We start from the raw sequence: 23,607 nt of genomic DNA, 5'->3' as shown, positions 1-23,607 counted from the left end.
TTGCAGAGGGCTGTATTTTAGTTGAAGTACTGTCATGATTCAAAGGGCATTTTTCATCAGAGCATTTCACACCCGTCCTGTGCCACCTCCTCTCCAACTTTATGCACATTTATTCTCACCCCTGCACCATCTATTCTTTATGCTGTTATATTCGTGTTATATAGATGTTTTTGGAGGCTGGCAGGGAACCAATCTAAGAGGCTTATCCATGTTAAAAATACTCTTCCCATTTATTTTTTTTTTTAAGGCTTAGTTTTATCTTGGGTCAATTCAATTATTCACTTCTCTGCCTGGTCCCATACAAAGTTGCTGTGACACAGCTAAAGAGGAGATGTGGGAACAGGAACAAAGGGTAGCTGAGGGCAGAAACTACTGCCATTAGCACTACTTTCCAGGGACATGCCCATAAACCCATTCCTCAGAGACAGCCCCTTCTCTTCCTAGTTTCTGAAGGCTGGTTCTGATCCAGAACTGAGTGATTGGGGGTAGACTTCTAAGTGACTGAGATGAGGGGTTCAAGGTCAGACCCAAATCTGACTTTTTAAGTTTATGACACATCAGGAACCGAGGATGTGAATGTGGTTGCAACGGAAGTAAATCAATTGACAGAGTGGTGGAGAGAACCCACTCATCATCCATGGAAGGCAGGTGATCCACAGAGCAGGAATGCTTACCCTGAAGGATTTATGGTGCCTACTAGACTTTGGCCTGGAGAGGGTAAAACTAGCTCAGGCATCAGATAAAGGGGTTTTTTATACCTTATTTGTTCTTGTCGCCCAAGGACATCAAGGGAAAGATTGGCAGACAATCAGGAGAGGTTTTTGACAGGCAAAAAGATAGATGACGGTTGGAGAGGACTAATATGGATATTCTTTGCAATAAACTTAAAATAAACCCCAAGAGAAGGATAGTCTAGATAAATTCAGACATCCTGGAATGGCCACACATTCTCACTGTATACACATGTCAACTTTTCATTTGCTTCACATATAATTAACAGGCATTTTAAATATGGTGTAGCTTTTTTAGAGAGGTAAAATGAAAGATGCTCCCAATTTCCTTATTAAGCCACTGTGAATTCCTCTAAATGATAATGCATGCAGTGTTTACAATACCAGAAGGCTCAAAGTGCATGAAAGGAAAGAGATGGGAAAATATACAGAGTGTTTTGCAAAATGACTTATAAATAAATGATTCTGATTGAATCATTGTGACTTGAATGTTTAATCCTTCAATCTATTTTCATTTGGGAAAAATTCTTGAGCAAGCCTTGGGTGACAATATCAAGGTTTGAGTCTAGGGATGCTAAGATCGTCTCACCCCACTCAGACTCTTGAAAAGGTAATTATTTGTTGCAGGTTTGGCTGGATTCATTGCATATATCTGTTCAGATTTGTCTTCTTTACAACTATAGGAGTCATCCATTTCTTATGATGGTGTGACAGTGGTGCATATACAATGATTGTAAGGGAGTGATTTCTGGGCTGTGTTGCTGTAAGACCCCACATTATCTCAGAGCTTGCTCAGGAGTACTTCAAGATTTTTGCAATTATTTTCTACCAAAAAAAAAGGAATACACTACAGGCTTGTTTTCATCTTTTTAATATCAACAAATGCATTCTCCTGTATTACCTACAAAACTGTAACATAGCAATCAAACCTTATTTATATTAAATGATAATAAGCGTGCCTTCCAGTCTTTTCTTGATTTTGCTGGTGTGATTGTGTATAGTGAACTTAATTACACTCCTTTGAATGAAAAAGCTCCTGAAGTCCTATAAGTTATAGATGTATGTTACTGCAGCTGTCTCAGTTTCAATGTCAGATTTGGTGTTTAAACCACATGGCCAGGTTTATAGCCCTAGCTAGACCTTATATACATATGACCTGGCATTCAGAGATTTGGCTGACTTATGCAGAAGATAAAATGCTAAAAAGCAGTATGCACACGTATGTGTTCACACACATATTATATACAAAGAGAGGACAATAGGAATCTTTGTTTGAAGCAAGCTAAACAAATTCATTTAACAATGAATCAAAACTTTTAAAACTTATTCTAAATTGCAGGCAAAATGTTATACTTGGACCTACAGCCCTCAGCCCACTGGACTTCAACCAGCAGAACCATTCCAATACTCAGCTGAAAAAGCTTCAGAAAAATGTCCTTGTCTGGTAACACTTCCTCTATCAAGAACCTTTTTACTCACTAAACAGGTTATAGGAAAAATGACTTCTTGGTTCTATCAATGAGTTCTACAACATTTGTCTTCTACTCTTTCTCTTTCTAAAATAGTGGTGATTTCAGTTGATACCAACATGCACTTCTTGGGAGAACTGCATTCTCTCCTGCCACGTGGACCTCAGAGCCCTTAAGTAACACAGAACAAAAAGCAATCTCTGCTATAAAGTACAGACAAGAGTCCTGGGAATACACCACAAGGTGGACATATTAAAACATTTGTACAGTTTATAAACTCAGTATTAGGTGTAGAGGGAAATTAAGAAGTACAAGCAAAGGAGAAAGGATATTTTAAAAATGGGATTTGAAAAATATTGAGATTAAATGAAGTGGAGAAATGTTGCGTGAAGAACCGTATCTTGTTTAATCTACTGAACACATTCTCCTTCTGGAGCTGCTCTGAGGATGTGTGCATATGGACGCTCACGCACACACTTAAGTGTGTGTGCACAAATACACTTAAGTGTGTGTGTACAAATACACAGTAGTACATACAAGTAATTCACAAATATAAATACATGTGCACATGGAAAGTGAAAGCAAACTGAAGCCCCATCACCAAGCCATAAAATGTCAGAGGTATTACATAAAATTAATGGTCCATGTTCTGAAGCCATCACCCTGCAAAAGGAGTTTTAACTAAATAAGAATATCGTGTATAATAGTGATACTTGCAAAGTAATTTGAAAATCTTGATAGAAGGGCAAAGAGAAGGTTAGAATGTCTTTTCAAAGTGCTTCTCTTTTATTATGGATAGAAAAACTGAATACCTCAAAATCTTCAGCATGTTCATCTTTTCAATAGCTTCTGACAAGAAGGGGTGCAGGTTCATCACATACAAATAAAAGAAGCAGCAGAGGCCACAGCCAGGTCTAAATTGATTATCTGAGTCAAGTTTCAGGTCACCTACAAGCCACCGAAGCCTGTAAGCAGTATCTCCTAATAAAATCAATTCAGCTGAGCTTCTGGGGATGAAGTTTGCTTTCCTACCACACTCCTTCATTTTTCAAACTTAACGTCATGCTTCAAACTTCAAGCAAAGGAATTCTGCCCACAGAAATTTTGGGTGAGCAATCCCATAACACCTTTCTGACTTCCAGAACACAGGCCTCCTACAGTTATCCCTAAGTGCAGACAGCCCCAGAAGGACAAACAACACATCTACAAATAAGCTCCCACAAAGGCTTTCCATTTTACACACTCTAACAGAGCCTGGATACATCCTAATGTGATCAAGAAATGAGTAACTGAAGATGGGCAGCCTTGGCAGGGACTGATTGATATGATGGCACAGTAAAAGTATAGCAGAAATGAGCACTGCTACTTGATTCATTTTGTATTGTGGCCCTGTTGGCTGAAAGCAGTGCACCACCTCTAGCTATTCCAGATGCTGTATACCCTCTTCGTAACTGAGGACAGTGAAGGGAAACAATATTCCACCCAGATATCTATTTTGGCCCGAATAGACTAAAGCCTGATTACCCTTCCATGCGTCTTATTTACATTTCATATTGAGCAGGTATTCTGCCCCCTGTATGACTCCATTTTCTCACTGCTAGCACAGACAGAACAAGCAAGAAAATAAAGGTTTCATTATGACTCTTTCTAAGTCGCAACTGCATGTACTGATTCCTGGGACTCCAGGGGGCAGTTGGTGCTGCCTCTTCATCAGGGCATCTTGTATTGTTACTGTCTTGCCCAATAAGAGGTTCATATTAAAAGCTCTCATTGTTTTAGTGAGCTAGATAAAACACAGTGATCATTTCTACCATATAGTTGTGTGGTGGTCCACAAATGCTGGCTGTAAAATCCTACACTGCTTAGATAACTGGTTATCAGTTTTGACCTTCACAGGGGAGGTTATAGAAAACTGTATAAATATTAAAATTAGAGGTGAGGCTGAACTGCAAAGTTCATACTCAGATCTCATATCAAACTCGCCCAACACTTCAGTGCATTGGGAATGACTGATTTGGTTTGGGACCATCTCTAATTAAAAAAATATATGTATCTAATAATCTCACATCATTCCCACCGCTATTTTTGCTATGTACCTTGCTCTAGGTCTCTCTCACTTATTTCAGAAGCCTGAGTCATACATTTGGGCTTTGGAGAATTGAGAGTTACAATACGGGTAACTCTAGCTCATAATGAATATATAGTATACTTAGGAGAGTCTGTGCACAAGCAGAGCGAGAGAGAAGAAAAATACAGCTGCAGTGAGAATCTACACAGAAGCTGGCAGACAAAAAATACAACTAAAGTGAGGAACTCTCTGTAGCTAGGAGGCAGAGAGATTGCAACCAAGATGTTCTTGTGGATAAGCAGTGGAAGAAACAACAATAAGCTGGAAAAGGGCATCAGAGAGGCATGAATGAGGTGACTAATTTATTCAAGAAGACAGGAGAGGGTGTTACCTATTTCTACTCATGTGAAGTTGCTGTGGGCCCATCAGTTTGGATCTGTGTACTTCTCCCCAGCCTTTGAATCGAGAACTAGTTCCCTCACCATGGGCCCACAGCAGGGCTCCAAGTTCTTGTCGGTCTGCAATGTAGTGATAACGCTGGGTAAAACAATAAAAAATTCTGGCATATATAACGCAAGTCCAGAGTTACGATCCAAAGCGATAGTACAGAGTAACACTATTTTAGTCAGTGGAAGGACAGTTAGGGAGCTAAACCACCACATAGAGCATGAAACCACCAAGAGCATGAAATCAATTGAGTTCATGAGAAACATCATGTCTCACCAATCTTTGCTGATGAAAATTATCTGCTGCCTGTCAATAGGTAGAGACCAAGCTGGGTAACAGAATCCATGACAGTAATTTTTCTTATCAGCTGACAGTTCATCTAGATTTGAGGAAACAATTCCAATAGTATGTGGAGCTTCAGTTAAGAGTTTCATCTTTAGCCATTAAGGTTAATTCTTTTCTTTTCCACCCTATAGCCAATAGTTACATTTATATCGCATGAGGCAGAATATCAAAATCAGTCTAGCCTAAAATTGTAAGATTCACAATTAGGATTACCACAAGCCAGACCCTTCCCTGATCAAAAAACTCCACTTATTTTAACAGAACAGATTCACATCAGGTCAGGATCTTCCCTGGTAATTATTTTTATGTTACCTGAAAAGCTGAAAATATCACTAAAACATTCTTAATAAGCGTGTTTTGGCGTCTTCAGGAAAAGGCAATTTTGTTTCAGGAGAGTGAATTGGTCAGAAAACTGATTTATTTTTCCTACAACGTTGAGATTATTTTTTTAGATTTCCCATAGCACACTGATTTTTTATGTAAACTATCCCAAAAGGTTTTCAGTTTTCTAAGAGAAAAAAAAACAAAACACTTCCTAAATGAAGTATGTGCATTCTGAAAACACATAATATTTTTTTTAAAAAACTACTTCCCCCCAAAAAAAAAGATAAGAATTTTTCAAACCAATCCTACTAGTATATAAAGAGAGCCAGTAGTTGGTAGGCAGCTTCTTGGAGCTTTTTCTATACACAGTTCACCATGTAAATGATCAAAAAGAATTGTAAGAAGGAGGCAATTCATGATTAGCTTACTGTAACACAAACTGATGATAGATGAAAGGAGGAGAATGTATGGTATAAGTAATAGGGGCCATAAAAAGAGTAAAAAATAATAATAAATATAGACACTGAATTTCAGCAGAGATAATTTGTGTAGACATGTAAGAAGTGTTCACTGAAATCAATGGAATGAGGCAACAGAGGTAAAGGACACAGAGGAGAAATGGAAAGTGTTCCTACGTAAATTAATGTATACCCAAAGGGCTGTGAGCTACCTAGCAATAAATATGTTTAGAGTGGGGGGAAAGAAGCAAATGGATAAGCTATATAGTGAAAAGTGCAATCAAATGTAAAGAAAAGGCACATGTGAGGAATAAAATGGATCCAGAGGAAAGTGAAGATGATTATAAATGTTCAGGACCTCTACTCACTAAGATTATTAAAAGATGGTGGGAACATACTGATTGTTACATATGCATAGTCAGGTAGGAGAGGGGAAACAGGGAAGAGGAGGAGGAGAAAAGTATTGATCTCAGTGAGAAGACTAGTGTCAAGTGATTGAAATGTGCCCAGTGTTTGCTGCCAGCTTATTATTGCTGCAGTATTTTGCTGTTTAGTACTGTTGATGGTGTAAAACCCAGAATTCAATCCCCACTGAAAGTGATCTTGCTTAGAACAGATTTTAAAAGTGATCAACTGTTATTCTGTCCTGTGAAATATTAAAGACCCTCAAGAACATACCACAGACATAGGTGTGTTGTCAGCAACAATTTAAACAGAGGGACAGCTCTGCATATCCTCTTTCTGCTCTCCTATTCCTGCACAGCTTCAGCAATGGCTGTGAGGCAAGGGGGCAAAGGAAATAATGGGAAAAGTCATGTCATTTTCAGTGAGGTCATAAACATCAACAGTTAATACTTTCCAATCTTGCCAGATTAATCTAAGGTTTTTGACACTAAAATAGTAATGATGCTTCTGCATAGAAAACCTCTGCCATACCAAACGTATGGGTATGGGAGGCAGTAGCTCTCATGTGAGGACTGAAGTCTTATCTTAGTTGGACGGTACCTTAGAGGGATCTATTTTCTACCTCTATTGGCAAGGTACCTGAGCTTGCAGGCCCAGAAGATGAGCAGAAAATGATCTGAAAGTTTGATGTCAGTGTTTATGAAATATGTTATTTTTTATGTCTTTTTCACTGAGGAATCTAATCTTTCTGTGTTAGGAAGGGGGAAAAAAAAAAAAAAGACAGTCTAAGCCCTTTAAGAGAAATTATAATATTGGAAATATAAAAAGAAAATAATTTCTGGATGTGTTAGGAAATACAAAAGAATTTAGGACCATAAAGAATCAGTAGAAATTATTCTACTTCTGTGTTAGAAACTAATACCACGTCAAAGCTACATTGGGAAGATCTGGCTAGCTTATGATTTTGCTCGTGGACAAAGAGAAGGTGACATTGATAGGAATGAAAATGAAAGGTGATCAAACCTTCTAGTTATGCAAAGGAAAGTTGGGCAAATGGTATCTGAATTCTCCTGTCAAGTTACAAGCGATTGGTAGCTTTTATACAGAAAAAAGACATAGCAGAGATTATAAACAGAGATTAGATAAATGACAGAAGTTTGCCAAGCTGAACACCGTTCAGAATTAGAAAGGACACTGCTGAGCTAAACAAGCAAATGTGAAATTGAACAGGTGTGTTCATAAAAACTGATGAATTAAACTAAATACTGTCCCTAAGAGCTGGCTGTAGAGTGCAGACTTCACGATATGTCTGACAAGGTCTCACAAGATGTCTATGGTAGAACAGCAGACATTAGACAAGCCCAGCGAGCAGTTTACACAAGTTTTGGGTCAGTCTCTCCCCAGTATCACACACATCCCAGAGCATTTCAAGGCACAGTATGTGAACAGGTCTCCTATGCACAGCTCTCCTGCCCTGAATTCACCAATCTGGCGGGCCTGTTCTTTTTCTCTCATCTGCTCACTCCCATTGTTCCTGGTCACTCAGTGCTATGGAGGAGACAGCCACCTACTTCACAGCTCCTGCCCTCAAAACCAGCTTTTTAATCTCACTTTCACGTCTCCCACCTCACCTTTTCTGCAATGACATCTGAAACCACTTCTCCCTCGGACTGAATCCCAGGCTAGTCCATCTGTGTTTACTTCATTCTTTTAAAAGTTGCAAGCTCTTTAATGATGATATTTGGAAGTTGTTTGCAGGTTCACAGACTTTCCTCCTTCCTTGTTTTTATATCAATGTTTTGGATTCCATCTCAAGGGGAATTCAACTGCATTGCTTATTTATTTATTTCCTCATTTATCTTTTAGGAAAACAATAAACAGCTTTGGCTCTTAGGGGTAGAATAATCCCTTCATTTATGATCTGGATTAAGAGATATATTGTAAGCAATATGTACTGCATAAAGTTGGAAGGAAGAAAAAAAAGAAGTGTAAATACTTGCAAATATATATTAACAATATTTTTTAAAGGCACTTCTGACTATTTTGATTTTTGCAGGCTCCAATGTGTAATGCCTTTAAGAAAGGATTGAGGGCAATCAAATGAGAGGAAGGAAATAGATCCAGTAGCCACTTTGGTAATTATTTTCCATCTTCATTAGAAAACAAAAAGAAACTAAATGAAAAAAAAGCAAAATTGTTATGAGATCAAAAATCTGCAAAGTGTCAAGTGAGGGTAACCACAATCCAGGTTAGTTTGCAGAAAAAACTGATAGTATACCTTGAAGAGAAAAAAATCCCATTCGTTTAAATGGAGGATTCCAGAAATCATTGGTAGTATCTACTATTGTTCTTTCACCAATGTAGGGATGGAAGGAGCGATTTCATCTTATCATAGAATGGTTAGAGTTGCAAGGGACCCTAAAGATCATCTAGCTCCAACCCCCCTGCCATGGGCAGGGACACCTCCCACTAGAACAGGTTGCTCAAAGCCCCATCCAGCCTGGTCTTGAACACTTCCAGGGATGGGGCATCCACAACTTCCCTGGGCAGCCTGTTCCAATGTCTCACCACCCTCAGAGAAAATAATTTCTTCATTATATCTAATCTAAATCTACCCTCTTTCAGTTTAAAACTGTTACCTCTCATCGTGTCACTTCACTCCGTCATAAAGAGTCCCTCCCCATCTCTCCTGTAGACCACCTTTAAGTACTGGAAGGCCACTATAAGGTCTCCCCAGAGCCTTCTCTTCTCCAGGCTGAACAGCCCCAACCCTCTCAGCCCATCTTCATAGGAGAGGTGTTCCAGCCCTCTGATCATCTTTGTGGCTCTCCTCTGGACCCGTTCCAACAGGTCCATGTCTTTCCTGTGCTGAGGACTCCAGAGCTGGATGCAAGTACTCCAGTTGGGGTTTCACAAGAGCAGAGTAGAGGGGTAGAATCACCTCCATCGACCTGCTGGCCACACTTCAGGATACGGTTGGCTTTCTGGGCTGCCAGGACACACTGCCAGCTCATGTTGAGCTTCTCATCCACCAACACCCACAAGTCCTTCTCCTCACGACAGCTCTCAATCCATTCTCTGCCCAGCCTGTATTTGTGCTTGGGACTGCCATGACCCAGGTGCAGGTCTTTGCACTTGGCCTGGTTGAACTTCATGAGGTCCACTTGTCAAACCTGTCCAGGTCCCTCTGTATGGCATCCCTTCCCTCCAGCATGTTGACTGTACCACACAGCTTGGTGTCATCGGCCAGTTTGCTCAGGGTGCACTCAATCTCACTGTCCATGTCGCCAACAAAGATGTTAAACAGCACAGTGCCTGTACTGACCCCTGAGGAACGCCGCTCATCACTAGTTTCCACTTGGACATCGAGCCATTGACCATAACCGTTTTGAGTGCAGCCATCCAGCCAGTTCCTTATCCATCGAGTGGTCCATCTGCAAAATCCATGTCTCTCCAATTTAGAGACCAGGATGTCATGCTGGACAGTGCCAAATACTTTGCACAAGTCTTGGTAGATGACATCAGTGGCTCTTCCCTTATCCACCAACGCTATGATGCGATCATAGAAGGCCACTAAATTTATCAGGCACAATTTGCCTTCAGGGAAGTCATGTTGGCTGTCACCAATCACCTCCTTATTTTCAATGTGCCTTAGCATAGTTTCCAGGAGGATCTGCTCCATGATCTTGGGGGGTCACAAAGGTGAGACTGACTGACATGTAGTTCCCTGGGTATTCCTCTTTTCCCTTTTTAAAAATGGGGGTATGTCTCCCCTTTTTTCAGTCAGCGGGAACTTCATTGGACTGCCACCAGACTACTAATATCATTTAAATTAATGTTTTTCCATGTTTCTCAAAGTTAAGAGTAAGAAGAAGATGCCAAATATGACATGTTAGAGTACAAGTGACCTGTAAAGTAGGATGTGAAAGCTCGTAAGAAATCACACCATAGCTAAAGGAAAAGCAGCTTAAGACTCATACTCCAAAGTAGGATATTTAATTTCCATAAAGTGTTGTGCATCTAGCTTCTGTGTCACACAGAAGAGCATATATTCATCCCTTATTGCCCTACTGCAGAAGGACTTGCTACATACCTCTAATCATGCCATAAGTTCTCTCTTTTATATGGAAAATTAATTTTGCCCTCTCTTCTGATACTAAGGGTTATAATGCTTGCATTATTTAATTCATGTTTTTGGAGCAATTTAATGTTTTGATCAAGAGTTCCCTAGAACTTCATAATTGTATGAAGAGATCAATCATGCATTCTTTGCAAGATGTGAGTAGGCTTCAGGGGAAAAAAAAAAGAAAATAAAAGACAAAATCAACATCCACTGATTCAATGACTGGAAAAAATATTGATCAGTTGGGTCATTCTCTAAGCTCATTTCATTCTCTGTGTGAAAGAAAACAGCAGTCTTCTAGGAATAAAAGACACTCTAAAGGCAGCATCTTAATGCATTTCCACAAAGGGGCATGCTTTAAATCCTTAAGGAGCACTTTAAGTCCTCGTTTTTTAAGCCGTCATTTTAATACAGCTTTTGCATGGACACAAAATTATTGCTTTGTACTGCAATACCAGCTAGATGCAAGAAATAAAGTTCAGCTGGGCTAGATGCTGTGCTAACATTAAGCCATAGCCTGGCTTCCCAGTGAGGGGCTGTCAGTCTAAAAAGCCAAAACAGGGTAAAAAGAGAGGACATATTTGGGAAGCCATTTCACAGACATGGAGCAGACCCATTGAAAGGCTGAATGACCGGCCCAGGGGAACACTAGGGACTTGATTCGAGATGAGAACACAGTGCAGATTTTCCCAAGCCAGTGACTAACACAGAAAACATCCTTCCTTTCCATTGCAGCTATGCTCACATTTCCAGTAACACCTCAAAAAGCAGAGTTTTAGTGACAGGCACTTCCATTTCTTAGGAGTCAAAGGCGAGTTAGAATTATAAATAACAGGCTGGGCCATAGAAGTCCCATTTCTTTTTTGTTTCTCAGAAAAAGCAGAGACATCTTCAGTCCAACTGTGATGTGTCTTTTTGTCAGATGGTGTCACTTGGCACTGTGGAGCAGGCAGCGCCTGCGTGACTCAGCACTGAAGCACAGAAGAGCACCTGGCAGTGCATGAAAAGAGGGAGGAATCTGGAGAGAGGGAGACACTTCATTTTAAATGGACCTTAATAGAAACTTTTGTCTCTGGAAGAACATATCGCATCTCTTTCCACAAATGCCATCTGACTCCCTCCCTCCCCAGGAAAGCACCCTTCTGCACAGTGGGAGTGCTAATTAGAGTAGTGCTTTCAGGTCCTAACTAACCACGTATTGTGGCTCTGCCCCAGGTATGAGACATAATCAAGAGCTAACTAATGCTTTTGAAATGTTACAGTCTAAATTAACAAGACTGAGCCATGAAGCAGAAGCAAGAAAAGTCAGGAATTAGCTTTGGGTCATGCAGTTGCTTTCAGAGGAAAGGTCTCCTGACCTTCAGGAAAATTCTGACCTGCTTGATCATTTTGGCCTGGGAACTTGAAGGAAGAAATATAACAGTGAGATCTCTCTATTTCCAGTGGTGCCGAGTTTTTAGTGGCATCAAGGTATAATATAAGTGCTGAACTGGAACATGAGCTCTGTGGTCATAGTGTGCGCCCTTTTAAAGTAGAAAGACAGGAAGCAACATTTGTTAATAACGTGTGGGAGGAAACCCTTCCTGACAGTAATGGGCTCTCAGCTCTTCCTATTAAAAGCAGAGCAGTGTCCGAAATAAGCTTCAAAGCCCCAAGTTCAGGGAAGGATATCCGCTTCACAGAAGAGGAGAGGAAACAGGAGGAAGCAGAACAAATGTGAAATTCCCCTTCCCTCTCAAGCTCTTCTCTTGCTGATGCTCCCTGCAGCCATTAGTAGGGACAGGAACTCAAAACCAATCTCCCTCTTTCACATCCTTCTTAGAAAAGATCACTGCTCCTTGCTTGACTTTGAGAAACCACTTTTTAAAATCACAGGTAGAGAGAGAAGCCGTGATGCGGTATGTCCACCATAACAAGTCATTCCAGAAGAAACTGCAGCTTTTCAGATTTCAGCCACTGGTTAGATATTCTGATGCCTTGTGGCTCATGTTTGTGGGTCAAAAGATTATGAGATAATACATTTTGGGTGGATTTCTTGGCTAACCAGTCGATCCAAAACCCTAAATCTCTGGTTCTTATTGAAATGGAGGAACACTGTCACTCATAGGCTCTGCCAGGGAGAGAGAAAAGTAGGTGTCTACCTACGCTGCAGTTCAGCATTGCAATTACAGGAGACTGAAGTTTCCATCGCTTAGCTTGTAGCAGTAGCTATGACAATACAGCAGCACAGGCTGTGGTGTGCTAGCAAGCCAAGAAAGCACCCAGAATCCCAGTGCTGACTTTCAGACTCTCTGCAGCTCCTCTTTCATTTTTGTTGCTACCTGCACTTGCTAAATTACATCTAAAGCAAATATAACTACATGAGCTGCAAACGTACCTTGGGAATGTGGAACGAGCATACCCTCAGGCAGGGGAAAGTTGGGAATGAGAACAACCTTTGGTAGCAATGTTCGTTTCTAAAAATAAGTGCATCACAGCTGACAATAAGCATTTTTGCAAAGTATTGCTTTCAGATCCTAGATTGGAACAGCTGGATGCTTACTCTTTTCGCTTGTAGAGTTAGTCTTTGGATTTCCAGAAACACCTAACCCAAAACTCATCAGCTGCTGGAAAAAAACGACTGTTAAAAGTTGTTAGTGTTTGGAAGAAATGTTTGCAAATTCATTCATTTCAAAAGAACTTTATCCCTCCAAACAGAGATAGGTGAATTTTCTTCTATATGCTTTTGTGAAGATCTATTCAGATTAAACCCGTGAAATCTCGCACATTTGGCGTTTTTTGCTTGTTTTTTTCCTTCTTCGGTTTTCAGTGTTTGCTGCTTTTTTTCTGAACCGCTTGGAATAATAGAAGAAGAGAGAAAATATCAGAGGTTTTTCAGCCATGGATAATAACACATTTCAGGCCAGGGGTGAAAATTTAGGTCAGTTCTAATTTCATCTGAACCAGTTCATCCACCTCTATCAGCAACCCAGGGTAGGATAAGGTGCAATAGCCAGTATACATAGGAAAGGGAAATAACTGTTGTTACAGATAAGGAATGCATCTTAGAAACCCTGGATTTATAGCTAAGAGAGTGGCAGTGTTTCTCTGTATATGTGCTTGCACAGTTGCATTTGTGATTGGTAAGAGAATTACATTTATAGTCCTTCTTTGCTTGCTGCTGGATTGTGGGTTTCTTATTATTTCTCCAGCTTTGCTTGCACTCACAGACCACAATTCAGATTGCACTGATGATTAGCAATATCCATTTACACGAGAGCTAAAATGCTACACACAAAACCAAAATCTGTGTTGTAAAGTAAAGAAAAATATAATTATTCTTACTACTGTGTGTTGACTTATCTCCTTCCTTTATCTATTTTGGTAAGAAAAAGAATGTTTAAGAAGTTAAAAACAAGAAAAAAAAAGAAAAAATATAAAATCAAAACTGAAATTCTGTGCTTATATATAAACATAACCAAAGGCACACATATATTTCTTAAAAATGCAAATATGCTTGGCATGCCTACATACAGTATTTTGGAGATACTATCTTTATACATCCAGAAATAAAAGGAAAACAATTTTTGTGGCTAGTCTTTTTTAATCTGTGGTGCTAACTAAGATACTTTACTTACATTTTTCTACACTCTTTTGTTTCTTTGTTCTTACACCAAACCTACACGTAGCAATACTAAGCAGAGAGTTTCAACGCTGGTCTCGGAGCAAAGCCCCAGCACAGCTAATGCATTAAACCCTTATTTCTGTGTAGAGGCTGATGCTGGGGCAAGCCACACAGGCTGAACAGTCACTTCCATAGACAAAGAAGTTGGATGTTCAAAGGATGCAACGGGTGAAATATGCATCCAATGAGTCCATTCCCACTTTATACAGATATTTTATCCGAAATAAAAATACCTGAAAAGCATACATGGTGTTACTTTGTGCTGCTTTCTGTACATTGTCACAATGAAGGTTAATACTTTCCTTCAAGGACAGGAAATTGCAGTAACAATGTGCCGTCACAGGGTTTTTGCATGAAATAAATTGTCATCTCATTGTATTAATCTAAAACATGCAAATATCACTGTGTAGGACTCACTTATGATACTAAACTTTTTTTGTCTCTTTGTTTCATATTACTATTTTTGACACACAGTATTTTTCTTTTGCAACTTGAAAGAAATCTTAGGCTAACAGTTGTGAAAGTTGAAGCATGGAGGTGTGGGTTGAAATCCTAATAAAAATAGTAAGATTTTTTTTATTGCCATTCATGGGCTTTGGATCAGTGACAATTTGGATTTCACAGGATGTTCTTTTTTTCAGACACGTTCTAGTCTAATCCAGAGCTAGAGGCAAAAATGTCCATTATGAACCAATCTAAAGTCACCAAATTGATTTCCTGCTGTATTTTTAATGACATCTTTTGCAATTTCAGCCTGTAGCCTGAGCCATAGGGGCCACTGGTGTCCTAGGTATTAAGCAGAGTCACAGAAACAGCATATATTAAAATACTCAGGCTCCAAATAAACAAGGCAGAGAAAAAGGCAGGAAGCTAAAGAAGTATCTTCTGGGTTCTTTATCCTCAAGTAATTAAAACATAATAGTGATTCAGTGATTACAGACCCTGAAAATACTTAACGTGAAATTGGATTCTTAACTTCCATTAATGTCTTAAATGCTTTTTCAAAGTTTTTCTTTAGCAGGTTTGTATAAATTCACACCAGGATTTAGCTCCAGATAGAAGCTGCAAACAGGGACCTAGAGACAATATCATTGTTAGTTTCAAGAAGCTTCTGGATTACTGGGAAAAGAAAATATGGGTCTTGTGTCTCTGAGCACAGACAATAAATTAAGTCAGGAAAGGTGCCACTATTTTATAAACTGCGTATGTGTGAATTTGAGGTCTTTCTTGTCTTGTCTTTCTTACTTGTACCTAAAGTAAGAGACCTGTAAAATTTCCTCCTCTCATAAGTAACACTTGAAAGACTTCTTCATTTAAAACAATTTTAAAAATATCATTATTGCCTTAATAATGTTGTCTATTTATTTACACCAGTTTTTTTTAAACATTGGATGGTATTTCAGATTTCAAAACATTTTTAGAGTGCACCACACAGATAAATATACATATATCTTTATAGAGAAAATTATAAGAAAATATAGGCCATTTTGTTTTAGTATAAAGCACCACGAAAGTGCTCAGAGGACACAGTATGGGTAAAATTGCTATTTGCATTTCTTTAGCTATCATGATAATTTCTTTTAGCAAGTTTTCATGTGAGATGTTGATTAGATTATTCCCTGCCCCTTGCTAGGTCAATAAAATGTAGTCACTATGAAGAAGGATTTCACAACCAAACTGTGAACTGTTTCCTGGTAGAGTTCTGTCTTAAACAGCCTGCTTTCTGTCATGGTGACTGACTCAACAGTCCAGATTCCCTTTAGGAAAGGGGCTAGTGGGCCATAACTATGACTGACCAAATGCAGTGGCCAAAAAATTTTCCTGAAAGAATGCAAGTATTTTTGAAATTACTATTTTCTTCTCAAAAGTAAAAAGTCAGCATCAAATATACATTCACACAGAGATACATATAAATACAAATATATGTATGTTAAAGGTGAAAACCTGAGAGCAAAATGAAACCTTTCAAATGATGTTTTGAAATGTTGAAAGTATAGTTATTTCAAAATGAAATATTTGTTCTTCATTTCAGCATTTGTGAAAAAATTACCGTGAGAATTGCTGGTATTTAAACCTTTCTCATCCCATTTTGAGAGGAAAACATATGTCAAAATATCAGCATTTCCCATGGGACAGGGATTTTGAACAGCTCTAATCAGTGTCATTTTCAGTAGCTTTTGCTCTGATGTTTGTATCTCTCTTCAAAACAACTGTTGTTGGCTTCTGTCATTCAGAAAAAAAAATGCATGGAATCAGGAGATAAGGAAAGGACCTCATGAATTAATCTAATCTGTTCTCCTAAGTATCATGTAAACCTGATATATGTGTTGTGCTATCAAAAATTACTCTTTGCAGCAGTCTGATTTTTCCCAGGCTGGGAAAGGCCATGATGTATTGTCCTAAATTTATACTTGCTCTTCCATCACCAAGGAATGATTCACCTCACCTAAACTGTTGATACCTGAAAGTATGGCCATCTGAAACTAATCAGCTATTCTCTGTCAATAATCAGAGCAGAGAAAGAGTTGTCTATCTTCCCTCAATATCAATGGGCACCGACAGAGAAAGATTTATCCATTGCAGAACACACAGAAGGACCCGCCTTCCCGATGTTAGTTCTGTCCTCTGATTATCATGGGAAAAGGAGATGCAATTAGATGCTTACCTTGAGATTAATTCTCAGTTAGGCATTCACCTAGACATGCTCATTTTAAGTACTAAAGAATGATGTGACTTTTACTGTGGTGTTCAGTATAAGCATCTTTTACCTTTCTGTATTTCCTTCCACCTGAGAACTTCTTAGTGCTTCATAACCCCTAACCGGCAGTAAGATATGACTTTTTTTTATAGTTAGTCAGACCAGATATTAAATAGAATGCCATAATGAAATTTTACATTCAGCATTTTCCTACTGATGTTATCAGAGTAAGGCACAATTAAGGGAGAAGGAGACAACGGAATAAAAATACCTTGCATCAACTTTGCATAAGAAGTTATTAGCAAGATGTCTATCCACAAGCGAGTCTCCTCTAAGAAGAGAATTAAGGCTTTAAAAGAGAATATTCATCTAAGCTGAAAGGCAACAAGTGAACAGGATCAGTTAATATTGAGCGGTGAAACAATAACTGAGGAATGACACAGGATGTGAAAGAGAAGTAAGCCTGAATTCATAAAAGAAAGTTAGATCCCTACAGCCTTCTTGATTCTTTGTGAACATCAACATGAAGTAAGTGAACTGACAACTCATTCTGCTTTTGAACATCTTTTTCTCTACCACCCTGCGTCATAGAGGAAAAGATCTATCACAATGTTGCAACTACAGCAGCTTTGTACCCTTTGGCTCTGTTCAATGTTAAGCATGTAAGTAGCTCCAGTGAGATCAAACAACCTGAAACGAATCAGGACTTTAGGACATACATTGTTTAGTATACTACAGAAGAGTCTGGACTGTAGGAAAACCATGAATTAATCAACCTTTTTTTTTTCAGATGAGGCAGAAGAAAGAAAGGGAAAAAAAAATATTGAAAGACATTCCAGAACACTGAACTATATGAGTGGATAGCTTAGCAAAATTCTGTGTTGATGGACCTGTATAAGAAGCATCAATCCTTGTCTACCATGCGAATTCTAAATTCAAGCTACACTATCTATAACGTATGAGAATGTGTGCAGAACAGAATACTGTGATTTGATAAAAAAGGGATGCAGATTGACCTCTGAGTCTGGGAATCAGCTCAGTTGCTCTACCTCACAAGCAAAATATGAATGTCTAGATACTGACAGTGAAGATTCCTATATGTTTGATTTTTATCAGAAGAAAGATGGAAAAAATGAATACTGGGAAGCTGAAGATAAGAGAAAAAGACAAATCAGACTTCTATGTACTAATATGTGGCATGCCTAGATTTCACTGAGCTGGCTTTTTTATTTCTTTTTAGCAACATAAGCACAAGTGGGAAACCAGTAAATACGAGAAACTGCGTATTTTAAAGCTGTTAAAATTGGGTTAATCTTCCATGCTAAAATTCATTTTCATGCCTTTCTGCAATATGAAAACTTCTGTATACATCAGTTTTTCAAGATTCGAGCAACATTTGGTCATTTATTTGGTCAATGAAACAGCAACGGTTAGAGAGCCTGAGACAGAAACAAAGATCCATGCTTCATGGCCTAAGTTAAACACTAACCAAGTCTGAAAGGAAAAAAAGAAAAGCTATGTTTTAAAATACTTCAGAGATGCTTAGATTCATATATATGTTACACATGTACCACACTATAATATATTAATAAGTATATTGATGGTGGTGGATGTGTAAGTTTATTCTCTATCATTCTCTACCTCAGCCTGAAAGTTAAGAGAAAGCATTTAAGAGGAACTCTGCTTAAGAATGCACCCCTTTGATGAATTTCACCCGAGTGCTGTAGATGGAAAGACTTGCACTTTGTTCTTTCTGGGAAGTCAACACGCTTTTTGTTTGTTTGTATCTTTTTTAAACCACCAAATTTAATTGTTTGCTTCCCTGACTGTAATGAAATAAGAAGATAATGAGTTTTTCATTGTTCACTAATTGTATACTAAAGAGGAGACACAGTCAGCCAACTGTAAATTGCTGCTTTACTGTAATGTTTGGATATTTCAGTGCAAATAGTCACAAATACATCTGTTCCTGCAAAAAGTGAAATGTCTGTGTTATGAAAACAAGCTGATGTAGAGAGCAATAAAAAAATAACTATGATGACTTCTGTTGATTAGGATTTGGTGTATTGTTTGAGTTGCTTTTGACATCTCAGAAACACACTTGCCTGTTTCAGCACCATAAAGACAGGTGATATTTCAGCAGCTTTTCTTGCTCTATAGTATTTAGAATTGCAAACCTGGAATTGATATTCACAGATAATATAAAACCTAAGATCTAAGTAACTCTGCAATGCAAAATGACAAAACCTGTTAAGGCTCAACAGGCACCATCTTTTCCTTATCTTAGTTGTTTCTAAAAATAAAGGCTCCCAAGGTGAGTTAAATATCAACGTTATATTAACTTTGAATTTCCTGGCATGTGTGTGTTCTCAAATTTTTTTCTGCCTGTTTTGGGAACAGGTTAGATTTAACATTCTAATCTGATCCAAAGTTCCCTGAAGGATCCAGATAGAAACTTTAACCCTATTGAGTTTAATGGCAGTTTTAGTATTGATATAAAAGTGACTAGGATTTCATGTGAAAACTTTCAATCAGATCATCCATAATGTATAAGTTTCAGTTCAGAGACAGAAAATGACTGTTTAATCAGCAAGCCCATTTCTCTGCGGAACAGGAAGGTGTCAGCAGACAATGTTTCATAATGGACTTGATGCAAAACTCACAGAAGAAAAAGAACAGACTCATGTAAGAAAAACAATAGGCTCTTACAGGCTTTAGGTGACTTTAACAATATTCATTGTGACCGTTGTTCAGAATTATACTGCTTCTTCCTAACAGCTCAGCTCCCCTTAATAAAATACACAACCTGCTTCATTCTATAGAGAAACATATTCAGTAGTTATTTAGTGAACACGGTATATTGTAGCATGATTTCATAGTAGTAAAAAAAAAATTTTTTTTAATTATGATCTCTTCAAGCATTATTTGCTCTGTTCAGCTTTTCCATTGGGGAATAATAAAAAGGACTGAATTTGAAAATAAAAAAAATCTGCATATATTGTATCATGGGAAGGCATTAATCTTGGCTCCAGAGGGGCATACTTCTATATCCACCAGTTGCATTTGTCCTGCCATTAACTGTTCTGCAACACAGCCCAGCGGGGCTGGTGATGCAGTGGGGCTGGGAGCAGAACTGCCATCACACTGCCTACTGCGTGAGACAAAGACATTTCACATGTTCTCTGCCTTCACCCGTGAGCTTCTGTCTGCTCCCAGATCATCTGAGACCAGCAGAATGATTAGTGGCGAATGTCTTGTGGGGAGCATTAGTTAAAAAGCATATTTAAAAATCAAATTATTTTAGGGAAACTGGAAGTATAGCACATTTCACGCAAGCTAGGCTGTGAACATTTTGGCTTAGCTGATTTTTTTTAATTATTATTATTTAAGTGCATTTTGAGTTTTGGCTATCTAAACTTACAGAGACCAATCTTTTGGGTTTTTATGGGTTGCACAATTTGCACAAAATTCTGGGTGATTTCAATGCCTTGCATGCCGTTGTTTATTTATTTTCTAAGGCCTTCCACCTTTTTTCCATTTCATTAAGGAGAAAAATGAAAGCAGAGATAGTTCACACAGCTTGGAAATGAATGTGTGATAAATCCATGCTGGCAGGATGATTTTTATATTTAGTATTATTTTATATTTTCAAATATTCATATACATCTTATCTGTAAATATGTATATTTTATATATATATTTGTATTTATAGGCGATATTTGTAGTTACTGGCATCTAGAGCATTGTTTTGGTGAAGACAGGACTCAGAAAGGTCCGACTGATGATTCGGAAAATGAATGGTTAAAGGTCGTTAGTGTAGATTTAGTACAGCTTGGCAAAGAACAGAGCTCGGAGCCCAGGAGCCCAGCATTCCAAGATAAAGAAATGGCCCTGTGTATAAGATAGTAGGAACAGCCTGCATGCTAAGGAGGAATCCAATTGTCTGGGTAAAGTGTCCATCTGGTCGGGACCAGTTTCATGGTTTGGGGCCCAGCCAGCCCAGCATTCTAAGCCAAAGGTAAAAGTACACGGTGAAGAAGACTATGAGCCTTCCTCCAGAAGACCCAGGCCCACAACCACCAGGCGATAGTACGCATGTGGCAAGGGGAGGAGACTTATGATAATGAGTTCCTAGAAATAATTAGAATAGTAATGCCTTTTCTTAGAATTAATTATAATAACCCAGCCCACATTAATGAATATGTATGATTTTTATCATAAATAGATGCTTGTTTTACGAGCCAGTGTGCAAGTTAGGAGGAGAAATCCCCCTTGCACCCGGCGCCGCAATAAACATACCTGCTTTATAACTCTATTCGAGTTGTAGGGTTTGTTTCCACGTGTCACTGATAAGGAAGACTAAATAGTTGACTAAGAATTAGAAATCTACATAAAGAGAAGTTGCCTACATGTTTTTAAGAATCAGAACAAACTAGGGAGCCAGGTGATCACTGCTTTATTTATTACTAGCCCCAACTGCAAAGATGGTCTTGGGGCCATCTCTGCGTGGGAAAAGGGATACTACTTTTCCTAGGATTTATTAGTTCATCAAGACCTTTCTTGAGTCCTTTTGAATTAATTCAGCTTACAGCAATCATTTTTGGTTTAAGCTCCCAGCTGCAGCTGTTGTCCTCAGAGCGCTGAAGAACCAAAGCTTCTTCAGCAGAAGAGAACCTGGGTTCAGAACCAAACATCCCTGCTCTCTGGTAGAGGCTGCTGTTGCCTGTGCCTGAAGAAAGATCGAGCGAAATATTGGATTCGTGCTCATTATTATATCCTTGAAGCAGGCAGAAAAAGAAATTAATAAGCTTAACAGCATAAGGAAGAAAAACAAACATAAAGTCTCAAAAGGAAAGGAACAGAAATCACATTAAATCCAAATCTACATACACCTAAACTCTTTTCCTTGTGCTTGGGGTGGGGGGCTGAGAGGAAGAACGCATATCCATCCATGTTTCTTCCTAAATGAAATCTTTGCAAAGACCTCATCAAATAATCCAGGAATCTCCAGGCGACAGAATCTATGTTACAGAGGGTAAAGATCAAGCAGCTCTCGGAGACTATTCAGAATTAAACTGCACAACTATTTTAGATGTTTCTTCATTATTAGTGTCTTTAATAATAGCGGTACCCATGCATTGTACTTCTAAATATGTGTGTGTTTGGTACTTGGAGTGGCCATTCCAGTTGCTGACAGTAAAACATACCAACATATTTTTTCTCATCTACATTCATCTAGCTTATATGCATTTCTTGTTAAGATTCTGCAGTGACTAGAGCTAGTATTTTCTCAATTCCCACTACAGAGAATCTATAATACAACCAGTGAGCTAACCTCTTCCAATGACTTTGTCACTTGTCTACTTGAAAAATGTAATGAGAGGAGTACCAGGATAAACATACATGTGCGTAGGTGGGTATTACTATTTGCTTAGTGGTGAATAGTCTATTTGAGCTTATGCTCAGCACTTGCTAGTCATGATAGTGTTTGCTGTTGGGCTCAAATAGCAAAACCGCTAAGGCAAATTCTTGGCATAATTGGTAAAATCCAGCTGTCTTCATCCTTGAGCTGAAATAGGATTTTTGCCATTGATTTCACAATAGAAAGGACTGCTCCACTACCAAGACTTAGTTGCCTCCAGAGGATCTGGTTGTGTTTGCTGTTAAGGCTGAATATTTTCTATCTCATCTTGACTGGGCTGTTTCCAGCTCTGTGGAGAGGATAGTCTTAAGGCCCACCAAAGGAGCATCACAACATGCCTGCTAGTGAAGGCTGCTGGAGGCAGGATTTGAATTAATGTGTCTTTATCAACAAACCACAAGCCCTACTCAACTACTGCCAGTGAAGATCTCAGCAAAATTCCAGGCCATTCCTCCTGTTATTCTTTTTTGCTTTGTGTCCTGCACCCTGAGTTAAATTTTACTTAGACTAATGAATTCCTGAAGGTGACTTATAAAATAACAAAAGAAAGTAAAGACTAAACAAAACAGAAAACCTGCAATTAAATTTCTTCATACAGGGTAAAAATGCAATTCTCTTTGAAAAAACATATAATGTTGTTTTTTCTAACCCCTTTCCTTCCCTCTAGGACTTTTATTTATTGCGTATTTCAGCAGCTACTATCGGGTGATGAGTCTATCAAATGATAATGTAACTGCTGACTTCATTTATTAAACTTCACAAGGGCCAGGCATGAAGTGTAAATAGAAAAATCACTATCTCTGGATGCCAACAATGATAATTGCAGCTACAGTTACTGTGAAGGCAGTGGAGTGCTTTGCAGAGTAAATGAGAGGCAGGTTTTTCCTCAGTATATAAACATCCTGTTATAGTTCTGAACGAGTGGAGAGATAACACAAACAACACAACTGTTTAGCAAATGCACTGCTTATCATTTGGGTAGTTGAAGGGAAAAGGTAGGAATTATAAAGTCAAGTAAAAATATAGGAATGAATATTGAACCCTGATCAAGGTACAGATATACAGCCTTACTTATCTCCCGGTCAACACTACAGTGAGAACGAATTTTCAGATTACATCTCTGCATTATTCAAATAATAACTACCTGTTTCTAGCACAGCATTCTCCTTCTGCCTCCCCAGGGGTATCTTCAGTGTGTTCCCATGGGTATCTTCCAGCATTTATGACTCTCATACATCACTCTGCTTTGAAGGGCTAAGCTCAATGCAACACAATATTTAGCTGTGTTTCAGCAGGGAATGAAAGAGGGAAGATGGACAATTCATTACAAAGAAAGCAGCTTTGGGCACAAGCTGTAGAGCTCTCATTTTCATGCACAAAGACAAGGCTCAGATGTAAGCTTTGAGGGATTTATTATGACAACAGTGAATGACTAAAAATGCAAAGCTTGGGG

At 38.6% G+C, this 23,607-nt stretch overlaps 1 protein-coding gene across 1 annotated transcript in view; it reads right to left on the bottom strand.

Annotated features, from left to right (window-relative positions):
• The window catches only part of CNTNAP5 (contactin associated protein family member 5), a 401,323-nt gene extending 391,793 nt beyond the window's left edge, over positions 1-9,530 (bottom strand). The window contains exon 1 of the mRNA XM_074145684.1: positions 9,473-9,530. Coding sequence (XP_074001785.1) covers positions 9,473-9,530 — 58 coding nt within the window. The remainder of the gene's footprint in view (positions 1-9,472) is intronic.
• Between the last annotated feature and the right edge of the window lie 14,077 nt (positions 9,531-23,607).

Source organism: Numenius arquata, chromosome 3 (assembly GCF_964106895.1).
Source record: "Numenius arquata chromosome 3, bNumArq3.hap1.1, whole genome shotgun sequence".
NCBI classification, from domain to species: domain Eukaryota; kingdom Metazoa; phylum Chordata; class Aves; order Charadriiformes; family Scolopacidae; genus Numenius; species Numenius arquata.
The sequence above is the reverse complement of the archived record's forward strand: the minus strand, read 5'-3'. Positions and strand labels throughout refer to the sequence as shown.